Consider the following 21,543-nt stretch of genomic DNA (forward strand, 5'->3'; position numbering starts at 1 on the left):
TATATTATCTAAAGAGTTTTTCCCATCAAGTCCAAGAGGTGATGGTCCTGTGACAACAACCTCAGGCCCCCTTGTGGCCCCCCTGAATGTAGAGTCTAAGTTATTATAAACATGGTATTTTGCCTGTCAATGCAATGAAGAAAACGACTGTACTGTATATGACAACAATGTGTACTGTAACTGGCTCCTCTAACGGTACAACTAGCCCCAGCTTGCTCGCAGAACCTTCAGAGAGCTGGGCCCTGCAGATGCAGGCTCCAGTCTTACACAGAATAAAACCTCTTCAGCCTCTTTGCATGTCTGGCTGCTCCCTCTGATTTGAAGTAGGGAATTATGAAACAGACAAATCCTACAGTGTGGGTATGCCCAATCCCTTACATAAGAAAAAAGCTGTTACATGTTTTCACCAATTAATCTGCATTTTGATTCGGCCATATGTTTTGAACAAATTGTCTATAAATGTGTTGTATGCATTTGGGTTAACAAACGGTTTATCTATCACTGTCCAACCTTGACTATCCCACACGGTATCTTAGTCACACTGAGATGGAATGAATAGTGTCCCTTCTGCACATTTCACCACCAGGGGTGTGAACAGTATGATTTGAAGATTTTGAAATCCGAGGTAGGCCTACACTAGGAGCCTCAGGATGAAACTATTGACAATTTGATTGCGCATAATATAACTAACTCTAATGGTGATGAACGTCAAAACCTTTACCTCGAATAATCAAACATTATCATCAAATAGCATTTGTATATTAACATAGGCCTACATGCATTTAAATGAATGTATTTTAGATGTGGTGGATACATTGTTCAACAACTAAAACTGTTTCTTTTTTTAGTTGTTTTTTTTGTGAGTGTTGAGTTTCATATGGCATCAGGTTGTGGAATTATTTATTATATATTTATTATTATTTAATATTTTTTATTTTTTATCTTAAATTAGAACCTGTGATTTCAAGGTAGCTAGCATGGATTAACGCAAATAGCCCCTAGGCGGTTGAGTGTTGATGCTGGACAATTTTCGAGATCGTTTAATTGGTCCGACACGCAACTTAGTCAGAATAGCTCCTCGTTTACACTACCCTTTCTTCGTAAATCCTCAACAGAAGAATTAAGGGCATGGCGGTATCTTATTTAAGCATAGCAGAAGGTTGGCTAAAAAGAGGGAGGTACGTTCAAGTGTACCATCATTTTCCAAAGCAAGTCAATTACAACAACGACAAATAGTAGGCGGTCTGTCAGGGAAATTTAGTTACAACAGGTGGCTCGAGCGATTTCAGTTCAGCACCGACGACAGCGACTGCCGGGTAAAAAGTTGTATGTTGAACGCATGGACTGAGTTGGACAATGAGAAAACGTTTTTGATCAAATTGAGTGTCTATACCTTTTGAACTGCGTTCATCAACAGATAGGCTAAACTCAAGTCTCTGCAGGTTTGTGTTTGAACAAGGCTGACAAATATGCAGGTATGTAGCGCTTACATTCTCTTTAAGTTTATGTTTGACTGAACAACGTGTGTAATTTTAAGCAGTTGGATTTCAATAACGTTCATAACAACGGGTTCTCTCCATAGAACCACATCGTACTGATGCATCAAAGAAGTTGAGCTCCACCGAGGAATCGAATAAAGTGATTTCTCGAAAGGTTATCCGCCTTTTGGAAAGCCACCACCAACTTTTTGGCCATGAATTCCATGAATCTCACCGCTCTGGTTTTCACAGAAGAGCCCATGTACAAGCAATACAAGCCGGTAGTGAAGGACCTCATCCCGCTGCCTAAGCCGGTTTTGTACATGCTGATGGCTGCAATAGTAGTGGTTGGAGTCGCCTATGCCATAGTTGGACATCTTATCAAGGACCTGGCCATCGACATTGCAGGTAATTGATAAAGAGACCCGTGAACATAAAAAATATCTGGGGAACTAAATTGTATTACAGAAACTTTCTGTTCCCATTTTGTAAAATTATTTTCAAGCAAAGTAATTGTATTGCTGACTGTTTAATATCAGATTAGATATGATGTTTATAGTATGTAAGTATTTTTCTATTATTATGATTAAACCAGCAGCGTCTGCCAGACACCATGCATGTGATTGTGCTTGACAAAGTTCCCTCCCCCATCCTCAGAATGTGTGCTGGGCCCCACCAGGGAAGACGAACTGATGAAGGAGGACGCCCTGAACCGTGTCACCGGACCCAGCCACCCACCTCCCATCATGTCTCTGTCCCACCACAACGCCTTCCACGTGTGGGACCAGGACGACGTGGTCATCTCCTGTCCCCTGGACGAGAGCATGCCGTACAGCCCATCGCTGCTCTCTGCAATGCCCCACATCCCTTTCTTCCCCACACACAGCACCAACAACAGTCCCGGCATCCTCCCCAGCAGTTCTTCTCCTTACAGCGCCTTGCCCAAGGAGGTTTGAGAAAGACAGAGCCCCTCATGGTCAGTACTGTGGGAGAGAACCACTCCAGACTTCACACTGTCAACATCTGGATACATCAACCTTTATCTTCACAGGATATACAGGGTACAGTACATGACCCACAGCCTGGCCTCAGGAATCAGGATAGCTGTACCACTCAGTTATGCAATCAATTCCCATGTTCTTTTTAACTGCACACCCTTGATGCTCTTAAAGTTCACTTGCCAAGACATTGTTGCCTTGAAAAAGATTAGCTGAAGATCGACGTTGTAAAAAGAGCCAAACAGATTCAAATCCAAGAGGATGAAATGGATTTGATGGGGATTTTCCATGTCATCTTTCATCTTGGTCCCCCCGTCCATCAGTGATTGTGCAAAAACCCAAGAGTACTTTGGGTTTCGAGTTACTCTTCCCTTTATGTTACGTAACTTTTAAAAACTTTGCTTCCCAGAATCCTGAATAAACATAATACTTATCTCCAAAGACAATTGCATATTGGTATAGCATCCTGTTTGGCATCCCATCAACAACAAAGCCAAGTGAACTTTAAGAGGGGGAGAAGGGACAGACCAGATCAGAGAGGACCAAAAAAAAGGAATTTACAGAGAAAATACCAGAGGAGAACTGGAGAAAATTGAATAACTTCAATTTGATTGAAAATTGAATTACTTCCATTTGATTGAAAATTGAATAAATAACTTTGGGGATGGAGAACAAGGACTACTTAAGACTGCAAACATTAGCTTCAACCATATCTTGTACATAAATGTACTGATGTCAAGTGTCTCAACTCAATGCACACAAGTGTTTTAATACACAAGTGTGGAAATGACTCATGACTGTATTTGTTTACTGTAAACAGATGTAGTTTGATGTTTGAAAATATATATACCCGCTGCTAAAGAATATTATTGTGTAGCGACTGCTTAAAATCTGTGATGTAAACTTCTGTCAAAAACACCACACCAATGCAACAATAAATGTCGAACAATGCATGTAAGCCTTCGAATATGAGAACACTGGAAACTCTCTGTTTTAATGATGTTATGTAACCAAGGGGTCGTCAGGTAAAAGGCACGACTAGTTACTGGAGGGAAAACACAACAATCTCACTGACACAGAAGTTCAGTCAAATTAACTTGTTTATCCATGGTATCAACAGACTGCTGAGTTCTAGTAAACCCACCACCTTAGCTCCACTGCCCTTCTCTAGTTTAAATGTTATTTTCAGACGTTAAGGAATTAGCTTAACAGAACGACTTAGGGACTTCCAGCTATTCATTAAGTAAATACGACTTACCCCGGGAGCTAGTATTGTAGCTGCCGCACGGGATTCCCTGTCTGGGACCCACATGATAAACCTACCATGATACAGTTCAAACTGAGAATAGAAAGGTATCAAATCAAAGGTCGCTGTCTTGAATTGGTGTATCGCATTAGCGACGGAACATTCATTAAGTTGCTAATGCTAAACAGGGTTCCTCTGATCATGCCGCAACAGTTTTTCTAGGATGGTCCAACATGGGTCTTGGTCTGCAAAGCATCAGCTCAGTTGGAATTGCCTGCCATGCTGTTGCTAAGACCGTTGAATTCATACAGTTCTGAGTAGTCCAGTCACATCGGCGTGTTCCAAGATCATGGAGGGGGAGAGTATAAATGATCAGAAGGAGAAATTACATGGAAGGGGATTTAACATGGTTTAACATTTAACATGAAGCTACTTCAAAGCTCCAACTTGTTGGGGCAAACGTTTACGTTATGTCACGTGTTCTACTATTCCAAGACGTCAGACTCGAGCCTTCCACGATAAAAAATCTGAAGAGGACACTCAAGGAAATCTGATTAGCGCAACTACACATTTTGTGAATATCTTTCTGTGGTACTGGATTCCTTGCGGTGTCAGTCAACTATAAGCCACTTGCTTCCAATTACTTCCCCACATGTATGTTCACTACACCACACGCATCTTGGTGCACTCTCTGTTGGCATTTTTCAAGTATTGGCCCCCTTCAATGTGCTTGCATAAGAAAAGTAGACACACACACACACACACACCACAGGAGGCTGTGGACGATGCCTGCGGTTTAGGAGGTGAGGAAGGTTAATCATAATCCCAGCTCCTTATCGTGGAATTACACAGAACTCCACCTAAGTCTTCCAAGTTAACCAGTCCCGCCATCACACACAAACACACTTATCATAACATGAAGACACCACATCTCACATGAGACGAGCCAATGGGATGAGGAGTCCCAGGCACTGCACCATGATCACGGAGAATCCATCTGACAGGATCAGATTAGATTTGGACCTTCATTACTCCTGGTATCCTACTGGCTAATCCAGCATGACACTTCCTTGGCAAGGGGGAATGTCTGGGAATTCACATTCAAGAGAACCAACACTTCTAACCCTATCCACTCACCCAAACAGTAGGCCAAGCTAATATAGCACGTCAGGCACGGTGCTCGTCAATCATTTTAATGGGCCTCTCAAAAATAAAGCGTTGCTCAACACAACACTGGATCACGAATGTCAATGCCATCCAAACCGTGCCATAAATAATTGGATCTGACGGTATGAACAATGCAGGTTGACAGTTCTTAGAAACAGAGTTTAAATTCTCCAGCACGGTTGTTCTCCGAGCCTGCTGGGTTGGGGTTATTTCAGGAAAAACAACCAAAATGTTTATGTAGTGATACTTGTCTTTGTAATATGTTTATTTGATCATTTCACCATGACATGGCCTGAGAAGACAGTAGGGTGGGCGGTGAGAGTTCCAAAGCCAGTTTTGTCAATGTACAAGCATTTTACAGGAGAGGAGTGAAAAAGGACCAAAGTAGATCCAGATGAGTTTGATGACAGTTCAATTAAAATAATTGTCTTATGGCGAACGTCCCTTATTCACTAATGTTCATCAGAATCACCAGAGTTCATAACACCAGCACTTGTGCACTGCAACATGCATACAGCATTGTGAATGGTACTAAAGGGTGTCTTACGTAACTGTTCAATAAATACAAATCCAAAGCATCACCTGTGTGTTTATCAAATGATTAGACAATGGCAAGGGTCCACCTCCAATGCTCGACGTAGGGAGAGAAAGTAAGTCCTCTTTCCAACACAATCTCAGACAGACAAATCTGTCTAACTGGCAGCCAGTGTCCCAAGTACAGATTACATGGACTCGAATAGGTTTGTTGAGTGAGTCTGTAGTATAGTTACTAGAGAGCATAAGGGGTCCTGATAGGGGGACAGGTCCTGGAGGTATACAATAGGTGGCAATGGAGGATAAAAGGCCTGTCCGGACAGATGCCTGATGAGAATCTAGGAGTCCAGTCGACAGATGGGGCTGTCGTACACCATCTGTAGGTTGACCTTGTGTCCCACCAGCTCACGGATGTTGTTGATACCGTACTTGATCATGGTGGGCCTGGAGGTCACAGAGGGGTCAGAGGTCACATGTCAGTATAGGTCACTTTTAGCACAACAGTATGGGGGGGGACTAAATGAAAGTTGAACACAAAACTACTGGGGGGGGGGGGGGGGAGGAATCTCATGTGATACATTGTATACTGTAAATAGTTAATAGAAGTGCAACCATAAAGGAGAGAAAGCGTGGATGGCCAGAAGAAGATTAACCCCAAGGGGATTACAGGGCCTCCATAGTACTCGGGCTCAGGAGTCATTAGTAGTGGCTGTTCTCTTCGTTAAAGACTCCAGCTACAAGGGTCTGTGTTGACCAGCACATCCTCTAGAACAGAACTTCACATATCCTCTTTTTCATGTTGTTTATTCTCGTAGGGTATAGATGAGGAGTTACTCAACAATCCTGCTCAACGTGACCTGGATCAATCCAGGTGGTAGCACAGAAGTGCATTAAGGTTGCAGAGTAGAGCAGCTTTTCAGACAAAGTAGTGCATGTTAGTGATGCCACTGTGTGTCCTGCACACAGGTGATCCAGACAGGGAGTTGTTCCCAGCATGTGGGTCAGCGCAGGGAACTGAGGTGTGCTGGCAGGAGGATGGACACACACAGCTGGAGGATACGAGGACAAGCAGAGCCAGACACTGGCCAGACAGACAGACAGACAGACAGACCAAAGCTCACCGCCCTAAGGGAAATCCAGTGCAGATTACATGGACGGCAGCAATGACTGTTTATTTTGTCACACAATGTCTTCATACATGTGTTCTAATCCCACTGTTTGACTCGAGGGCTCATTTACAGTGGACGTGTTGTTTCAGAGCCCAGATGGTGTGTCTGGTGGTGAAAGGTGGGGGGGATGGAGGGAAGGAGAAAGGGGCGGGCAGATGTGGGGGCAGAAGCAGAAGGAGGTCTGGATGACGGGTGCAGTCATGGACTGGGGATGGGTCAGACAGAGAAAACTCGACAGGTTTACAGTGGAGCGAGGTTCACCGTAGAGTAGGCTGTGTGTGTGTGTGTGTGTGTCAGTGTTGACAACATATATGGAGTGTACATGCACGAGGGCCTTGTGCGCTGGACCCACCTCTCCAGGGAGAGCCCCCAGGCGATGACGGACACGCCCTCGGGCAGCCCCATGGGCAGCAGCATCTCCGGGCGAAACACCCCCGAGTTCCCCACCTCCACCCACTTCTTCAGACCTGGAGGGAGAGAGACAGAGAGGGAGAGACGGAGACAGAGAGAGAGAGTCAGAGAGAGAGAGAGAGACAGAATCAGAGAGAGAGAGAGAGAGAGAGAGAGAGAGAGAGAGAGAGAGAGAGAGAGAGAGACAGAATCAGAGAGAGAGAGAGACAGAATCAGAGAGAGACAGAGAGCAGGAAAAGCATCAAGCTAAACCTATCCAGAGGGTTTTAAAGGATGGAGACCCCAGCTCATCCAGAGACTGGACTGGCAATCTGCATTGTATCCCATTAGCAGGTAGCAGGTAGCTTCCCGGGGTTTAGAGGCAGCCTCCACTCTGGTGTCAGCAGTGTCAGTAACAACAACGCCTATATTGAAATGATGGGGACAAAGCGCTGACTGTAGCCCCTGCAGCCAAGGACCTAAGCCAGGATACTCCACGTACCTTCGTGGTAGCTGAACACTTCCATACTGGGCTCGGTGTACGGGTTGTACGCCGGTTTGAAGCGCAATTTGGTGATTCCTGAGTGGAGGGAAAAGAGATGGCAACAAAGGAAGGTTCTGGTTTAATGCACTGGAGGAGCTTGTTAGTTATGTTCAGCATGGAAGCTCGGTCAAGCCCGTGAGGGGATAGATGAGTTGCGACGGACCCAGTTTGGTGAAGAACTGATGCAGGATGCCCATGAGGTCACCCAGGGTCAGATTGTAGTCGGCCACCACGCCCTCGATCTGGTGGAACTCCGCCAGGTGGGTGGCGTCCAGCGTCTCGTTCCGGAACACTCTGTCGATAGAGAAGTACTTGACGGGGGTGAACTCCTCCTGGGGGATGTAGACGGGCGGGGAGGGAAGAAAGGGTTAGACATGCAGCTTTGCTCCGGGGGAATGGTTAGTTACAGCTCAGGTTTTGAGATACACCCGGCGCTAGTGTGTGTGTGTGTGTGTGTGTTACCTGCTGTGCCAGTTTGTACAGCATGCGGGCGCTGACCGCTGTGGTGTGTGTGCGGAGGATGTTCTTCTGGGCCTCCTCCAGCTTCCAGTCGTACTTGTACCTGCAGGTCAAACATCCAGGCCGTCGCTTAAGCATGCTGTGAGAGTGGGCTTGGGAAGTGTGTATTTGTACAGTGTGTGTGTGTGTTGCTCACCCTTGTGACCCGTAGCCTCCCTCGGTGTGGACCTGTCTGACTCTCTCCAGGTAGTCCATGGGGAACTCGTGGGCCAGGGCTGGGTCTGTGACACGGGAAAGGAGAGGGGACGTCAGCCATGACCCTGGGACGGCCATGTATACACACACACAAACACACTCTACACACACAGACAAACACACACTTGCTCACCGGACAGGAAGAAGGTGTCGTGCTGGTCCCTGGCCGGGTGCTGCTGGGGCTGGAACAGAGAGTCAAAGTTCCAGAAGGAGCTCTCGATGAAGTTGTTGGTGGGCATCTCACTGAACCTGCAGGAGACACAGATTTGGTCGTAAGAGACAGGTGATCTCCCCATCTTAACACTGCTGGGTGAGTAGGACATAGACATGAACATGCCTAAACATGAGGAGGAGGAGAAGTCCACGGATTCACGTTTTGAACCCATTCAAGTGTGTGTGTGCGTCTTACCCCATCTCCAGGAAGATCTGACGGAACTGCGTCCGCACCTTCAAGAGTGGGTGGAGGTGGCCGCAGTCTGGCGCCACCCCCAGGGCCTCAAAGTTGTAGGGCTTGAACTTCTTCTCCTTCCAGTTCCCACTGGTGAACAACACGAGAGAGAGAGAGAGAGAGAGAGAGAGAACGAGACGGGGTGGTTAAAGGCTGGAAATGAGAGGGTTCCAGGTCATGGTTCCAAGGGTCAGGAAAGGGGAAAGGCTGGGAGCATTGAAGGAAGGGACTGCACAAGCAGTTTTTACTGTTTGGAATCTACGACGGGTAGCTCCTGGATTGCCATCAGATCACAACCCAAAGGGTTACCTTCTCAAATTACACCTTGGGAACTTTTCACCCCCAGATAAAACATTTGAGAACATGTAATTAGAACATGTCTACGATCCAATCAATGACAACAAATCCCATGTCTGAAATCTGTCTGTAGACTACATGTGCAGAGAAACGAATGCTGTGGCATATCCCAGCAGAGCATCTCGTGTATGGAGAACACAGCAGCACGGGAGTGGGGAGGGGCAGGGGAGGCGGGAAAGGGGGGTAGGGAGGGGGAGACGGGGGGAGAGGGGGAGACGGGGAGTAGACGAGGAGGGCAAAGCTAATAGTCCATGGATGAGTAAGGAGGTGTAGACAGAAATTGGGGTGAATCAAGGTGGGCAGAGACAAGGTAGAGGGGTAGAGAGGAGAAGGTAGAGGGGTATAGAGGAGAAGGTAGAGGGGAGAAGGTAGAGGGGTAGAGAGGAGGCAGGTAGAGGGGTAGAGAGGAGGCAGGTAGAGAGGTAGAGAGGAGGCAGGTAGAGAGGTAGAGAGGAGGCAGGTAGAGGGGTAGAGAGGAGGCAGGTAGAGGGGTAGAGAGGAGGCAAGTAGAGAGGTAGAGAGGAGAAGGTAGAGGGGTAGAGAGGTGGCAGGTAGAGGGGTAGAGAGGAGGAGGTAGAGGGGTAGAGAGGAGGAGGTAGAGGGGTAGAGAGGAGGAGGTAGAGGGGTAGAGAGGAGAAGGTAGAGGGGTAGAGAGGAGGCAGGTAGAGGGGTAGAGAGGAGGAGGTAGAGGGGTAGAGAGGAAAAGGTGGAGGTAGAGGGGTAGAGAGGAGAAGGTAGAGGTAGAGGGGTAGAGAGGAGAAGGTAGAGGGGAGAAGGTGGACGGGTAGAGAGGAGGCAGGTAGAGAGGAGGCAGGTAGAGGGGTAGAGAGGAGGCAGGTAGAGAGGAGGCAGGTAGAGGGGTAGAGAGGAGGCAGGTAGAGGGGTAGAGAGGAGGCAAGGCAGCAGGTCTCACCTGGCAATCATGTCAGGTGTGAGCTCCGTCTCCTGCTTGGTGATGGTGGTGCTGAAGGAGCTTCCCTTGGTGATCCAGTACGACTTCACTGTCCTGAAACAACACATGGGAAACTAATGGGCCTAGCTTGTGGAACATTAAGGGTAGTTAGGTTTACTATTGAGCTAAGGGGATCAGGACTGGTGTGTGTGTGTGTGCGCGCGCGAGAGACATTGATTAGTTGTTACAGTACAAGTCTCTAAACCAGTGACTGGATGCAGGTTGTAATGGAACACAGAAGTTCAATTCTTCTACCACAGTAATTGTTGATAAAAAAAAAAGCTACACTTGAGCTACATGAGGCCTAGTCACTGAGGGCATTCCATCTAGGCCAAATGAGGGGAGTTGTATCCATGTACCTACAAAAGGTCTACAGCAGACTTAGTTCTGAGTGAGCCATATTTAGAATGACTATGCATCTACAGCCATCTAGTGGTAGATTTCAGGTGATGTTAACACAAATGTGACAATCTGTCCCCTTGTCTCACATTTAATTAATTGTTATTTATCAGGGTATTTTGCTGGTGTGTGTAAAATAAGTAGTACTATCAATAATGAGTTTTAACAGGACATGGAATGCTCACCTAATCTAATCTTATAAAAAACGTTATGAACTATACTTCTATGTTATAAACACTGATTAGACAGCCTTTGTACTTGGTCATAGTGCTTCTTACACTTCAGAGAGCAGTTTGCGTTTCTTCAGCTCGTTCTTCTCCTTCTCCTCCAGCTGGGAGGCCTGGCCCTTCTGTACGAGCAGCAGCTTCTCCCTCACAGAGTCCTCCATGTTCTCCACCTACACACACACACAATTAAATACGAGTTTAACATTTCAAAGATGTCATCTTAATCTCGACCATGACATCAGTTGAAGGTGATAAACATACGGTTTTGAAGACCCTGGGACCGCCCTCGTGACCTTTGTCCAGGCGAATCCATTTGTTGGACATGGCCTTGCTGAAGCCCACCTTCCCAAAGGCCAGTTTCTGGTGACACACAATATGAGCAACACCGGTTAGCAAGAAACAAATAAAGAATTTACAGAAGGTCTGAGTCCCAAGCACACAGCCCACTCCATAATGCCATTCTCCACCACAATCATATTTCCTCAACCACTCTCTCTGTACTTACTGTAAGTCGCTCTGGATAAGAGCGTCTGCTAAATGTAAATGTAATGTAATATGTCCACTCACCATGAGCTGGTTCTGAGGCAGGCCCTCCTCCGGGATGCAACCAAAGACCCGGGCCTCGTGGCTGCCCTGCCCAGCTATCTCGCAGCCCTCCCCTGTCAGCTCCCAATGCTTGGAGGAGCGCTGCTCGGCTGAGATCACCTAGGAGGACACGGAAGAAATGTGATGGAGGTCAAGTGATGGACTTGGTATTTCAAAGGGGTTCAGTGGCATTTATACCGGATCAAACGTGTCCCCATTTAGTACCATCATAGGTACTAAGTGTGCCAAACAGGGGTGCTCTCTCTTATTGATAGCCTGCTGTGTGTTATCAATTATATCAACACAACAATCAAACAGTTAGGCTAGCTGGCTATGTCAACGAGGATACCGTTTATAAGACGTATTTATTACAAGATGTAGAGTATTCGTCTTTAAATTGGTATTATAAATTATCTGATGGTAGCCTAATGATTGACTAACTACAAACAAAATCAGGTGTGGATGTAAGAGAATCACCGGTGTGTGTGTGTGTGTGTGTGTAACCCTTCTTTAGCCAACTACCCACCCACTTACAATCTCGTACCCTACAGAGCTACAGTAGCCAGCTATTTTGCTATTGTATTTACCGTCTCCGCTATTCAACAGTAGCCTGGTTGACATCCTGTCTTTATGTAAAAACTATAAATGTTCCAGTCAGGGTCTGTACCTGTTAACTAGTTGACAGCTAGACTAGACTTACTACTTAGCTTCAGCTACCTCCTATTGCATCAGTTTCCTCTTAACCATATCTTCCTGAAAGATGAACACTTGTGTGCTGATACGGACATGTAGGCACAGGACGGCAAACTCACATCACCGAGGGCTTGCAAGCTTTTCACAGCGCCAACAATCACTTGATGGTCCACTCCAAGACTGGTCGCAACATCCTGACTATCAACCCCACCGTCCACCTTTTCAAGCCTCAGGAGAAGCGTCTCTACAACTCCAACGTCAGCCATGCTTGAGGAAAGTCGCCGGAAGAAACGGATGTGACGTCTGCTTCCGCTTGGAAAAAATAGTAGTAGAACGTGAATAGTAGAATTAAAGTCCTTAATCTCAATCTCTCATTGGATAATCTCGGACAATGACAAATCTTTGTAATTTTAAAACAAATATTTTTAAGGAAATGTTCGTTTCATGAAAACTAACCTTTAATTAATGTTTTAACTCGTGTCATTTCTCCAGAGTGAACCTTGAATAATGTGTATGTCTTTTTTGCCAGCTAATTTGATTTTCCACTCTCACTGTCAATTTCTGTACTTTCTTCGAGTCACATGTTCATCACAACAAGACAGTCTTATGTTGTAATATCTTTCTTTTAGAAAAGCCTTTTGTGTTTTATTCAATATCTTGGATAAGGATTTAATGTATCAAGATTAACTTGAAATCAAGTGTATTGTATACACTACAATGAGATTCACTTACTGTGTATGATGTTGATCTGAATATACTTCTACCTGGTGTCTTGTGTTGATCTTCATGGATCTGATGGTCCTCCTCACCTCCTGTGTTTCAGGTACTGGACAGCTGATCTTGGAGGCACATGGTGGATGTGTAGCATCTATCCTTCCTCTCTAACCTTGCTTTGTCTATAGGTTTCAGAAATTCTGGGAAATCTGACGTTGTTCTACATTTAACATCTTGTCCCTATTTGCAGTATCACCAGCTTTAATTTAAAATGTTAATACATTGGTGTTACGACCTAGATATTTTGTTCGTTTGCGTAATTATAATTTACATGGAAATAAGTTTGTGTTTAGGTTTTGTTAATATCCTGGTACGGTTCTGATTTAGGTGGGTGTCTACAAGTCGGGGTTCTGGGGTGACAATGATGTCATCAGCAAGAGTTTTTGCGCGGGTAAAAAAGAGAGGATGGTCACAGCCTCCTGCTCTGCATCCAGCGCTATGGAAGCAGTGTCTCAGATCACCACAGAATCCACACTGGAGAGAAGCCCTACAGCTGTGACCTCTGTGGTAAAACTTTAAGAAAGACTGGGAAATTTAAAGCTCACAGCAGGATTCACACTGGAGAGAAGCCCTACAGCTGGGACCTCTGTGGTAAAACCTTTAGACAGACTTGGGATTTAAAAGTTCACTGCAGGGCCCACACAGAAGAGAAGATTTAATCCGCCCACACTGAGTTATGTCAAACCAATGACCCATTGAAGAGTTTCTTGCACATCTATGATAGAACAACTAAGGGGGTGAAGCTGTCCCAGCAGTCACCACCTGAGAGAACTTCTATATGACCCACAGTTGGAAGAACTACTGGCCTACACCGACTGGGACAGCACATGCATAAGATCAATAACTACAACAGGCAAAACTGGTAAGAATGATAGCGTTTTTATTACTGTTGTATACTATATCATAGTGTTTATAGTTCGATTATTGTGTTTTATTGATTATCTAATTAAAGTCTTCATTTTGACACCATACCTTGAGTCAAGTTCCTCTATGGATACAATGTTGTACCAGGAATATCATTTTTTGTTAAGGCAACTGAAGTATTGAGATACACAACTCATTCATAATTCTCTTTTAGAGAGAATCATTGTGTCCCAGTTGTGAATGATTTTGTGAGGCAAGACTTGCCCCCCAAAAACATACCCATCAAGTTTGTTCAGCATCAATGCCCCCCTTCAGCCACGTTATGCTGGTGTTGTGAGTGCTCGAGCCAAGGACACTGGACATCAATAAACAATAAAAATTATATCTAAAATGACATGTTTCCTGATATGTTTGGTTGTATGTCTGTAATATGAAAAAAAAAAAGAAAAGAAAAAATGCAATAGAGCCTTGGTGGTTCTGTCACCTTCTCATAAAAGGAATACATATTTCGTATGGTAATTTTAATCTTTGATGACTTTGCGAGGTTGATTTATGTAAGGGCAAAATACATTGAATGATGGAGAATAAAACATTGTAGTCTTTCTGCAATTCTGCAATCTCTGTCCTTGCCTGACAGCAAACAATAGACTACAGGTGTTGTACCGAAATCGGTGACCTATTGAAAACACTCAGTTTGGCAACTGAAGTGTTGAGGTATACAACTCATTAAGGATTTTTCTCTTTTAGAGAGAATCATTGAGTGTCCCAGCTGTGAATGATTTTATGAGGCAAGACTTGCCCCCAAAAACGTACCCATCATTCTGTATGATCCACAGCTGGAAAAACTACTGGCCTGCACCTACTGGGACAGCACATGCAGTAACACCAGATCTACAGTCCAACATGACACAGGGAAGATACTCTACCCCTGTAACAATGGAGGGGAATACAATACTTAGTTGTTCTGATGAACACCAATAATTGTGTCAATACTAATGGGTTGTTAAGGATTTTACCATTAGAACCGCTTTGGAAAGACCTCTCTGAGGACCTATATTTAATTCACTGTACGTCATGCTAAATACACCAGATAGTGCACATAGAATGTACAGCAGAAGAACAAGAACCAGAACAATCAACACAGGCAATAATTCTACCTTACTTTTCATCGTTGTTTACAATATTATTGTGTTTATAGTTTCACACGTGCAAACAGGGCGAGGGACGTAACAGTCTGTGTTCTGCACCTCTCTTTCACCAACTGTCTTTGGAGGAGGGGAGCATTGAACTGATCCTCCCAAGGTTTCTAAAAATAAATCTCAAATGTTCCTTGTTTTTTGGTTGGTTGAGGGGAAGTTCTATGGGCGTATGTGAATCCCTCTGTGACATTGCTTGTAAAAAGGGCTATACAAATAAATGTGATTTGAATTTGATGATCAGTCGTCCAATGCCTACTGATCTTTATCCATTGTTGAAGACTATGGACGCACTTCTCTGTATTTACATTGGCAAGTAAAGGGTCAAGAGACTAGATGGTTCTGCAACAAAAGGGTTAATTGTTCTATTTACCAGTTGATAGCCTGAAAACAGGGCAGTTTGCACCCTTCTCTCCTACTTCACTGGAAGATGAAGACTGGAACAGAGATGTGGTAAACACAGGGCTGGGCTGTAAGGCCTATGTCCTCAAATATACGTCATCACATTATAAATCTGAAGCACGGACAGTAACGGTAGGCTATATATCACGATATATACGTTTTTTTGAAACATTTTTAGTCCATTTGTTTCAATAGACTGCAATCTGCACCGGCCGTTATTTGGTACATTTGGTACAACTGTACGTTTGGGGAAAGGGAGATGTGCTGCAAAGCATGTAACATAAAATACACTCAGGACTCTGCTTTGTGAAGAGGAGGGTGTATTTATGTCAGTCAAGTTGAGAGATCAACTGAGTGAGTGAACCAAGTACAGACTACATACCAGTGACACTAGAATGCTCTAGTCCAGCTGTTACTCTGCTGCTCTGAGGGAAAGCCCCAAGAAGGAGGATATGGGTTAGATAAACCTTCACAGGCAGGTTATTATATCCACCTGTGATCTCTAATAGTCTTTCACATATTATGTGAATGTTTTCATTTTTCTCATCCACAGCCTAGTTAATTCAAGTAATGTCAGTCACCTAACATTAAACTTGATTTCTCTTGTCGAGAAATTAAATACGTTCACCACAATAATACCTACCTAAATAAATACTTTTGACATTTACAGTCAAATATAATCCTGTACTTTCGACAGTTCAAATTTATTTAAATACAACATCAAATAATGCTAAAACCTACAGGAAAATATTTAAAGACTGCAATTTCAGTCTTACTCCATACTATGCAGCATATTACGAAGTGTACTGAATTATGTGTATTTACATATGTTGTGTGTCATAGGTCTGGAGACTCAGACATGTATGAAACAGTATGGGGATTAATAAGGAGGATTTCTTTTTTTAAAGATGGGTGAACAACTGAAACAATATTCATTAATCGGTGAGATGACTGAAGCTAAATAACTTACTGAGCACAGCCCTCTGGGTAACAGTTCTTACAATCTAAAATGAAAACAGCATAGCAACTAATACATAAATCTCTTCATAATTATGAATGAAAGATACTGAGTTAAGTACTATACACACATTAAGATAATAAAAGAAAATATTTTAAAAGAGCATTTGGTGGGTACAATATGTTCATGTCCGACAAAGCAGGGGGAGTGAGGTGACATGGAATAATAATAGTCAAACTTTAAAATATCCGCTGTCGATTTTCTGTAGATGCTCAAAAAGGAAACAATTTTTATGCAGAGACACCAACTGTTCAGCGTTAAAGTAACTTTAGATGACTAAGTAATACATGTTGAATTTGTTGAGAATCTGCTGTACATAATATCTGCAGATGGAATATTATCAAATGATTGTGACATTGTACAAGAGTGTTGTTTGTGTGTGTGCGTAAGTGGTTGCGTGTATTTGTGAGAGAAATATTCTATTTCAATTTTTTTATTCGAAAAATGAGCAATTTCCAATCCAAGGTCCTTTTATTGTAAATTGACATGTAATGCCTGTTGTGTAGTAATTAATCAGATAGGTTGTTATTATTTTGAATAAAAGCAAATTACTATAAAGAGTTGTATGCCAAATAAGTTTTGTCACAGTGTTTTGTGTTTCTCCAGTAAAAATAAACCTGAGAAACATACACCTCTCACCAAATGATCAACATTACGTATGCAAAGTGACCCATTATGACAGACAAAATATGTAATTTATATGTGAAAAATGAAGAACTCCTACCAGCCAATCAAACTCGATCATGGGCGGAGACTAGAGAGAGAAGACTACTTAAAGGCTCCAGAAAGAAATCAGACACTCAAACAGAGACTACGGAGACCCAACCAGAGAGACTACAGAGAGACCAGAGAGAGACTAAGGAGGAAACAGCAGTAACCAGACAGCGTATCAACCAGAGAGAAACAAGCTTCCAGAGACTAGATACAGGATCCAGAGAAACCAGACAGAAAGCAAAGAGAGAGCTGAGTTATGGAGACACATCACAGTGATACAAGTGGGAAGAGCCTTTCTTCAACCGGAAACCTCAAGAAGCACATGAGGATCCACACAGGAGAGAAGCCCTACAGCTGTGACGTCTGTGGTAAAACCTTTAGACGGACTGGGGATTTAACAGTTCACCGCAGAATCCATACTGGAGAGAAGCCCTACAGCTGTGACCTCTGTGGTAAAACCTTTAGCCAGGTTGGTAATTTCAGAGCTCACTGCAGGGTCCACACTGGAGAGAAGCCCTACAGCTGTGACCTTTGTGGTAAAAACTTTAGCCTTGCTCACCATTTCACAGCTCACTGCAGAATTCACACTGGAGAGAAGCCCTACAGCTGTGACCTCTGTGGTAAAACCTTTAGCCAGGTTGGTAATTTCAGAGCTCACTGCAGGGTCCACACTGGAGAGAAGCCCTACAGCTGTGACCTTTGTGGTAAAAACTTTAGCAAGGCTGACAATCTCAGAGTTCATAGCAGAATCCACACTGGAGAGAAGCCCTACAGCTGTGACCTCTGTGGTAAAACCTTTAGCCAGGGAAGCAGTTTCACAGCTCACTGCAGAATCCACACAGGAGAGAAGCCCTACAGCTGTGACATCTGTGGTAAAACCTTTAGCCAGTCTAGCGGTTTCACAGTTCACCGCAGAATCCACACAGGAGAGAAGCCCTACAGCTGTGACATCTGTGGTAAAACCTTTAGCCAGTCTAGCGGTTTCACAGTTCACCGCAGAATCCACACAGGAGAGAAGCCCTACAGCTGTGACCTCTGTGATAAAACCTTTAGCAAGGCTGACAATCTCAGAGTTCATAGCAGAATCCACACTGGAGAGAAGCCCTACAGCTGTGACCTCTATAGTAAAACCTTTAGCCGGGCTGACACTTTCAGAGCTCATAGCAGGGTCCACACTGGAGAGAAGCCCTACAGCTGTGACCTCTGTGATAAAACCTTTAGCAAGGCTGACAATCTCAGAGTTCATAGCAGAATCCACACTGGAGAGAAGCCCTACAGCTGTGACCTCTGTGGTAAAACCTTTAGCCAGGGAAGCAGTTTCACAGCTCACTGCAGAATCCACACAGGAGAGAAGCCCTACAGCTGTGACATCTGTGGTAAAACCTTTAGCCAGTCTAGCGGTTTCACAGTTCACCGCAGAATCCACACAGGAGAGAAGCCCTACAGCTGTGACCTCTGTGATAAAACCTTTAGCAAGGCTGACAATCTCAGAGTTCATAGCAGAATCCACACTGGAGAGAAGCCCTACAGCTGTGACCTCTATAGTAAAACCTTTAGCCGGGCTGACACTTTCAGAGCTCATAGCAGGGTCCACACTGGAGAGAAGCCCTACAGCTGTGACCTCTGTGGTAAAACCTTTAACCAGGCTTGCAATTTTAGAGCTCATAGCAGGATCCACACTGAAGAGAAGCCCTACAGTGGTGACATCTGTGGTAAAACCTTTAGCCAGTCTAGCGGTTTCACAGTTCACCGCAGAATCCACACAGGAGAGAAGCCCTACAGCTGAGACATCTGTGGTAAAACCTTTAGCCAGTCTAGCGGTTTCAAAGTTCACCGCAGAATCCACACAGGAGAGAAGCCCTACAGCTGTGACTAGGGATGGGTATCAAGAACCGGTTCTGTAAGGACCCGGTTCCAAATTTCTCAAAACCCGAATATCAATAAGGTCCACGCTTATCGATATCGCTATCGAGACCAAGTAATATAATGTAACGTTGACTTATGTTTCAAGAAACAATTAATGTTATTTAAATCAAATCACTGGTACACAAACATACAATGTTTGACTAATAAAATGACCAATTCGATTGAAATGCCTGCCAACCGCCTTTAAACTAAACAAAGAAGAATTTAATTGTCTCACGCGCTACTTTGCTTCATTTATCATTTTGTTGCTAGCTACTGCAGAACGCACGAAACGGTCAAAGGCTTGGCTACATTTTATTAAAGCCAAATATAAAGACAAAGCAAAGTGCAATATATGTTCTAAAGCAATTTCTTGTAAAGGGGGGAAAACAACTGCGATGAAAAAGCACCTGCATCAGATAAATATAAAATGCAGTACTTCGACTGTGTCCGAGTCGCAATGGTGCAAACTCCAGCTGCCTTGGCAGGACAATCCTCTGGTGAGCGCACCCCAACTTCGTAACGAGTCTCCGTTGTTGACAATGATAAGCCAATTCAGGGCTCAACAGTGCAACTATTTGACTCGCATATAGGCCTACCCCTAAAATTTGATGTGTGCGCGAACTGCAAACATTATTTACGAGCACAGTGTGTGAGTAAAGACAAGCCCCCTCCCCACCCCTCACTGCTGATCATTCAAAACAGTCACGAGCATGGCTCTGTGGGATGCTTAAGCATAGTGTTAAACAAAAACAGACACAGAAATAAATAGGGATAAGATAAGGAAGGTTTGGGTTTGGTTAGCTGGTCATTTAGCTATATCAGGTGCCTTTTGTTGAAACGTGTACAACTTTTCATAAAGTCAATGAGCTTGACAATGTCACTTTTCGTCAACCACAGTCTGGTTTTATTTGCCCTGTAAAACGAACATGTGTCTCTTTTTTTACCATGTCTAGTCATTTAGCCTGTAATTTTGAAGAAAACCAAATTACTATGAAGAGGAGTTGTATGCCAAAGAAGTTTTGTTACAATGTTTTGTGTTTCTCCAGTAAAAATAAACCTGGGAAACATACACCTCTCACCAAATGATCAACAATACATATGCAAAGTGGGCCATTATGACAGACAAAAGATTTAATTTATATGTGAAAAATGCAGATCTCGGACTGGCCAATCATAATTTATAATGGCGGGGAGACTAGACAGAGAAAACTCCTTAAAGGCTCCAGAGAGACTACAGAGACTCAACAGGAGACACTAGAGAGAAACTCAACCAGAGAGAGAATTAACCAGAAACAGCAGTAACCAGACAGCGGATCAACCAGAGAGAAACAAGTTTCCAGCGACTAGATACAAAATCCAGAGAGACCAGACAGAGAAGAAAAAGAGAGCTGAGTTATGGAGACACATCACTGTGACACATGTGGGAAGAGCCTTTCCTCATCCAGTAACCTCAAGAGGCACATGAGGATTCACACTGGAGAGAAGCCCTACAGCTGTGACCTCTGTGGTAAAACCTTTAGTCGGGCTAAAGGTTTCACAGTTCACAGTAGGATCCACACTGGAGAGAAGCCTTACAGATGTGACCATTGTGGTAAAACCTTTAGACAGGCTCACAATTTCACAGTTCACAGCAGGATCCACACTGGAGAGAAGCCCTACAGCTGTGACCTCTATGGTAAAACATTTAGCCATCTTCACAATTTCACACTTTATTATAGTGTTTATAGTTTCATGATCATGTTTTTTGATTATCTAATTAAACTCTTCATTTTGACACCATACCTTGAGTCAAGTTCCTCTATGGATACAATGTTGTACCAGGAATATCATTTTATGTTTGGCAACTGAAGTATTGAGATACACAACTCATTAATGATTCTCTTTTAGAGAAAATCATTGTGTCCCAGTTGTGAATGATTTTGTGAGGCAAGACTTGCCCCCTAAAAACGTACCCATCATGTTGGTTCAGCATCAATGCACCCCTTCAGCCCCGTTATGCAGGTGTCATGAGAGCTCGAGCCAAAGACACTGCGACATCAGGTAATAAGCAATAGATAGATTCTGCCACCTCCTCATTAAATGAATAAATATATAGAATGGTAATTCTGTGGACTAAACTGTGGATCCTTCTTTCCTTGTTTTCACACAAAATTCAATGTATAACTGATTTATTTTGTTAATATCATTATAGCTCAAGTTACATTTGGTGAGACAGCGTATACCCTAACCCCCCCCCCCCCCCCCCTCACAAAGAAGTAAAAACAACAGGTAGGGGGGTAATACACGCTCTGGAAAAGAAGTTGACCCCCCGATTGGCATTGTATAATTCACACTGTGTTTTTGTCCCTTTACCTCAACAGTCAGATTTACATAACGGCCTGGCGGCTGGCGCACACCTGCGAGGAACACAATGTAGACTTACAATGTAAATTGGTGTTTGAGTGTTGCCTATATACGAATTCACAGCACAGAATCGGTTCTCAATGAGTTGTCAGTGAGTAGGCCTTCATGAGCATCTGTTGCATGGGCGTAGATTTAGGGGGGGACGCTAGGTACTTGTCCATAGCAACATTTGAAAATGACAATATTGTCCCCACCAATATTTTAGCGAATTGTGCTGCTATTTGGATCGATTCCGAAGGCCAGGACGCGACAGTACAAGAGACGCCATAATTTGATTGGCTGAAAATTCGAAGGGGGAGGGTTATCTGACACGCGACACGCACGGGAAGAAGCTCATGCTACTTTGCTTGCTTGCACTGGCAG

At 44.0% G+C, this 21,543-nt stretch overlaps 3 protein-coding genes across 3 annotated transcripts in view; 2 read left to right on the forward strand and 1 right to left on the reverse strand.

Annotated features, from left to right (window-relative positions):
- The window catches only part of LOC146253958 (uncharacterized), a 46,756-nt gene extending 28,101 nt beyond the window's left edge, over positions 1 to 18,655 (forward strand). Inside the window, exon 3 of the mRNA XM_084677663.1 lies at positions 17,186 to 18,655. Coding sequence (XP_084533789.1) covers positions 17,186 to 18,655 — 1,470 coding nt within the window. The remainder of the gene's footprint in view (positions 1 to 17,185) is intronic.
- LOC146253964 (uncharacterized) lies at positions 1,310 to 3,354 on the forward strand. Its single transcript, XM_084677210.1, has 3 exons — positions 1,310 to 1,475; positions 1,583 to 1,886; positions 2,136 to 3,354. Exons 2-3 carry the CDS (start codon positions 1,694 to 1,696, stop codon positions 2,432 to 2,434), a joined length of 492 nt encoding a protein of 163 aa, XP_084533336.1. The 5' UTR covers positions 1,310 to 1,475; positions 1,583 to 1,693; the 3' UTR covers positions 2,435 to 3,354.
- farsa (phenylalanyl-tRNA synthetase subunit alpha) lies at positions 5,122 to 12,190 on the reverse strand. The gene is made up of 13 exons (XM_084677204.1): positions 12,021 to 12,190; positions 11,191 to 11,328; positions 10,885 to 10,983; positions 10,675 to 10,793; positions 9,959 to 10,051; positions 8,650 to 8,778; positions 8,374 to 8,489; positions 8,182 to 8,266; positions 7,989 to 8,088; positions 7,690 to 7,858; positions 7,485 to 7,562; positions 6,945 to 7,059; positions 5,122 to 5,867 (listed from the first exon to the last, which is right to left on the reverse strand). Exons 1-13 carry the CDS (start codon positions 12,165 to 12,167, stop codon positions 5,762 to 5,764), a joined length of 1,494 nt encoding a protein of 497 aa, XP_084533330.1. The 5' UTR covers positions 12,168 to 12,190; the 3' UTR covers positions 5,122 to 5,761.
- Positions 18,656 to 21,543: the final 2,888 nt, after the last annotated feature.

The sequence above is a fragment of the Hypomesus nipponensis genome, chromosome 17 (assembly GCF_054491055.1).
Source record: "Hypomesus nipponensis isolate SF chromosome 17, ASM5449105v1, whole genome shotgun sequence".
Lineage (NCBI taxonomy): Eukaryota > Metazoa > Chordata > Actinopteri > Osmeriformes > Osmeridae > Hypomesus > Hypomesus nipponensis.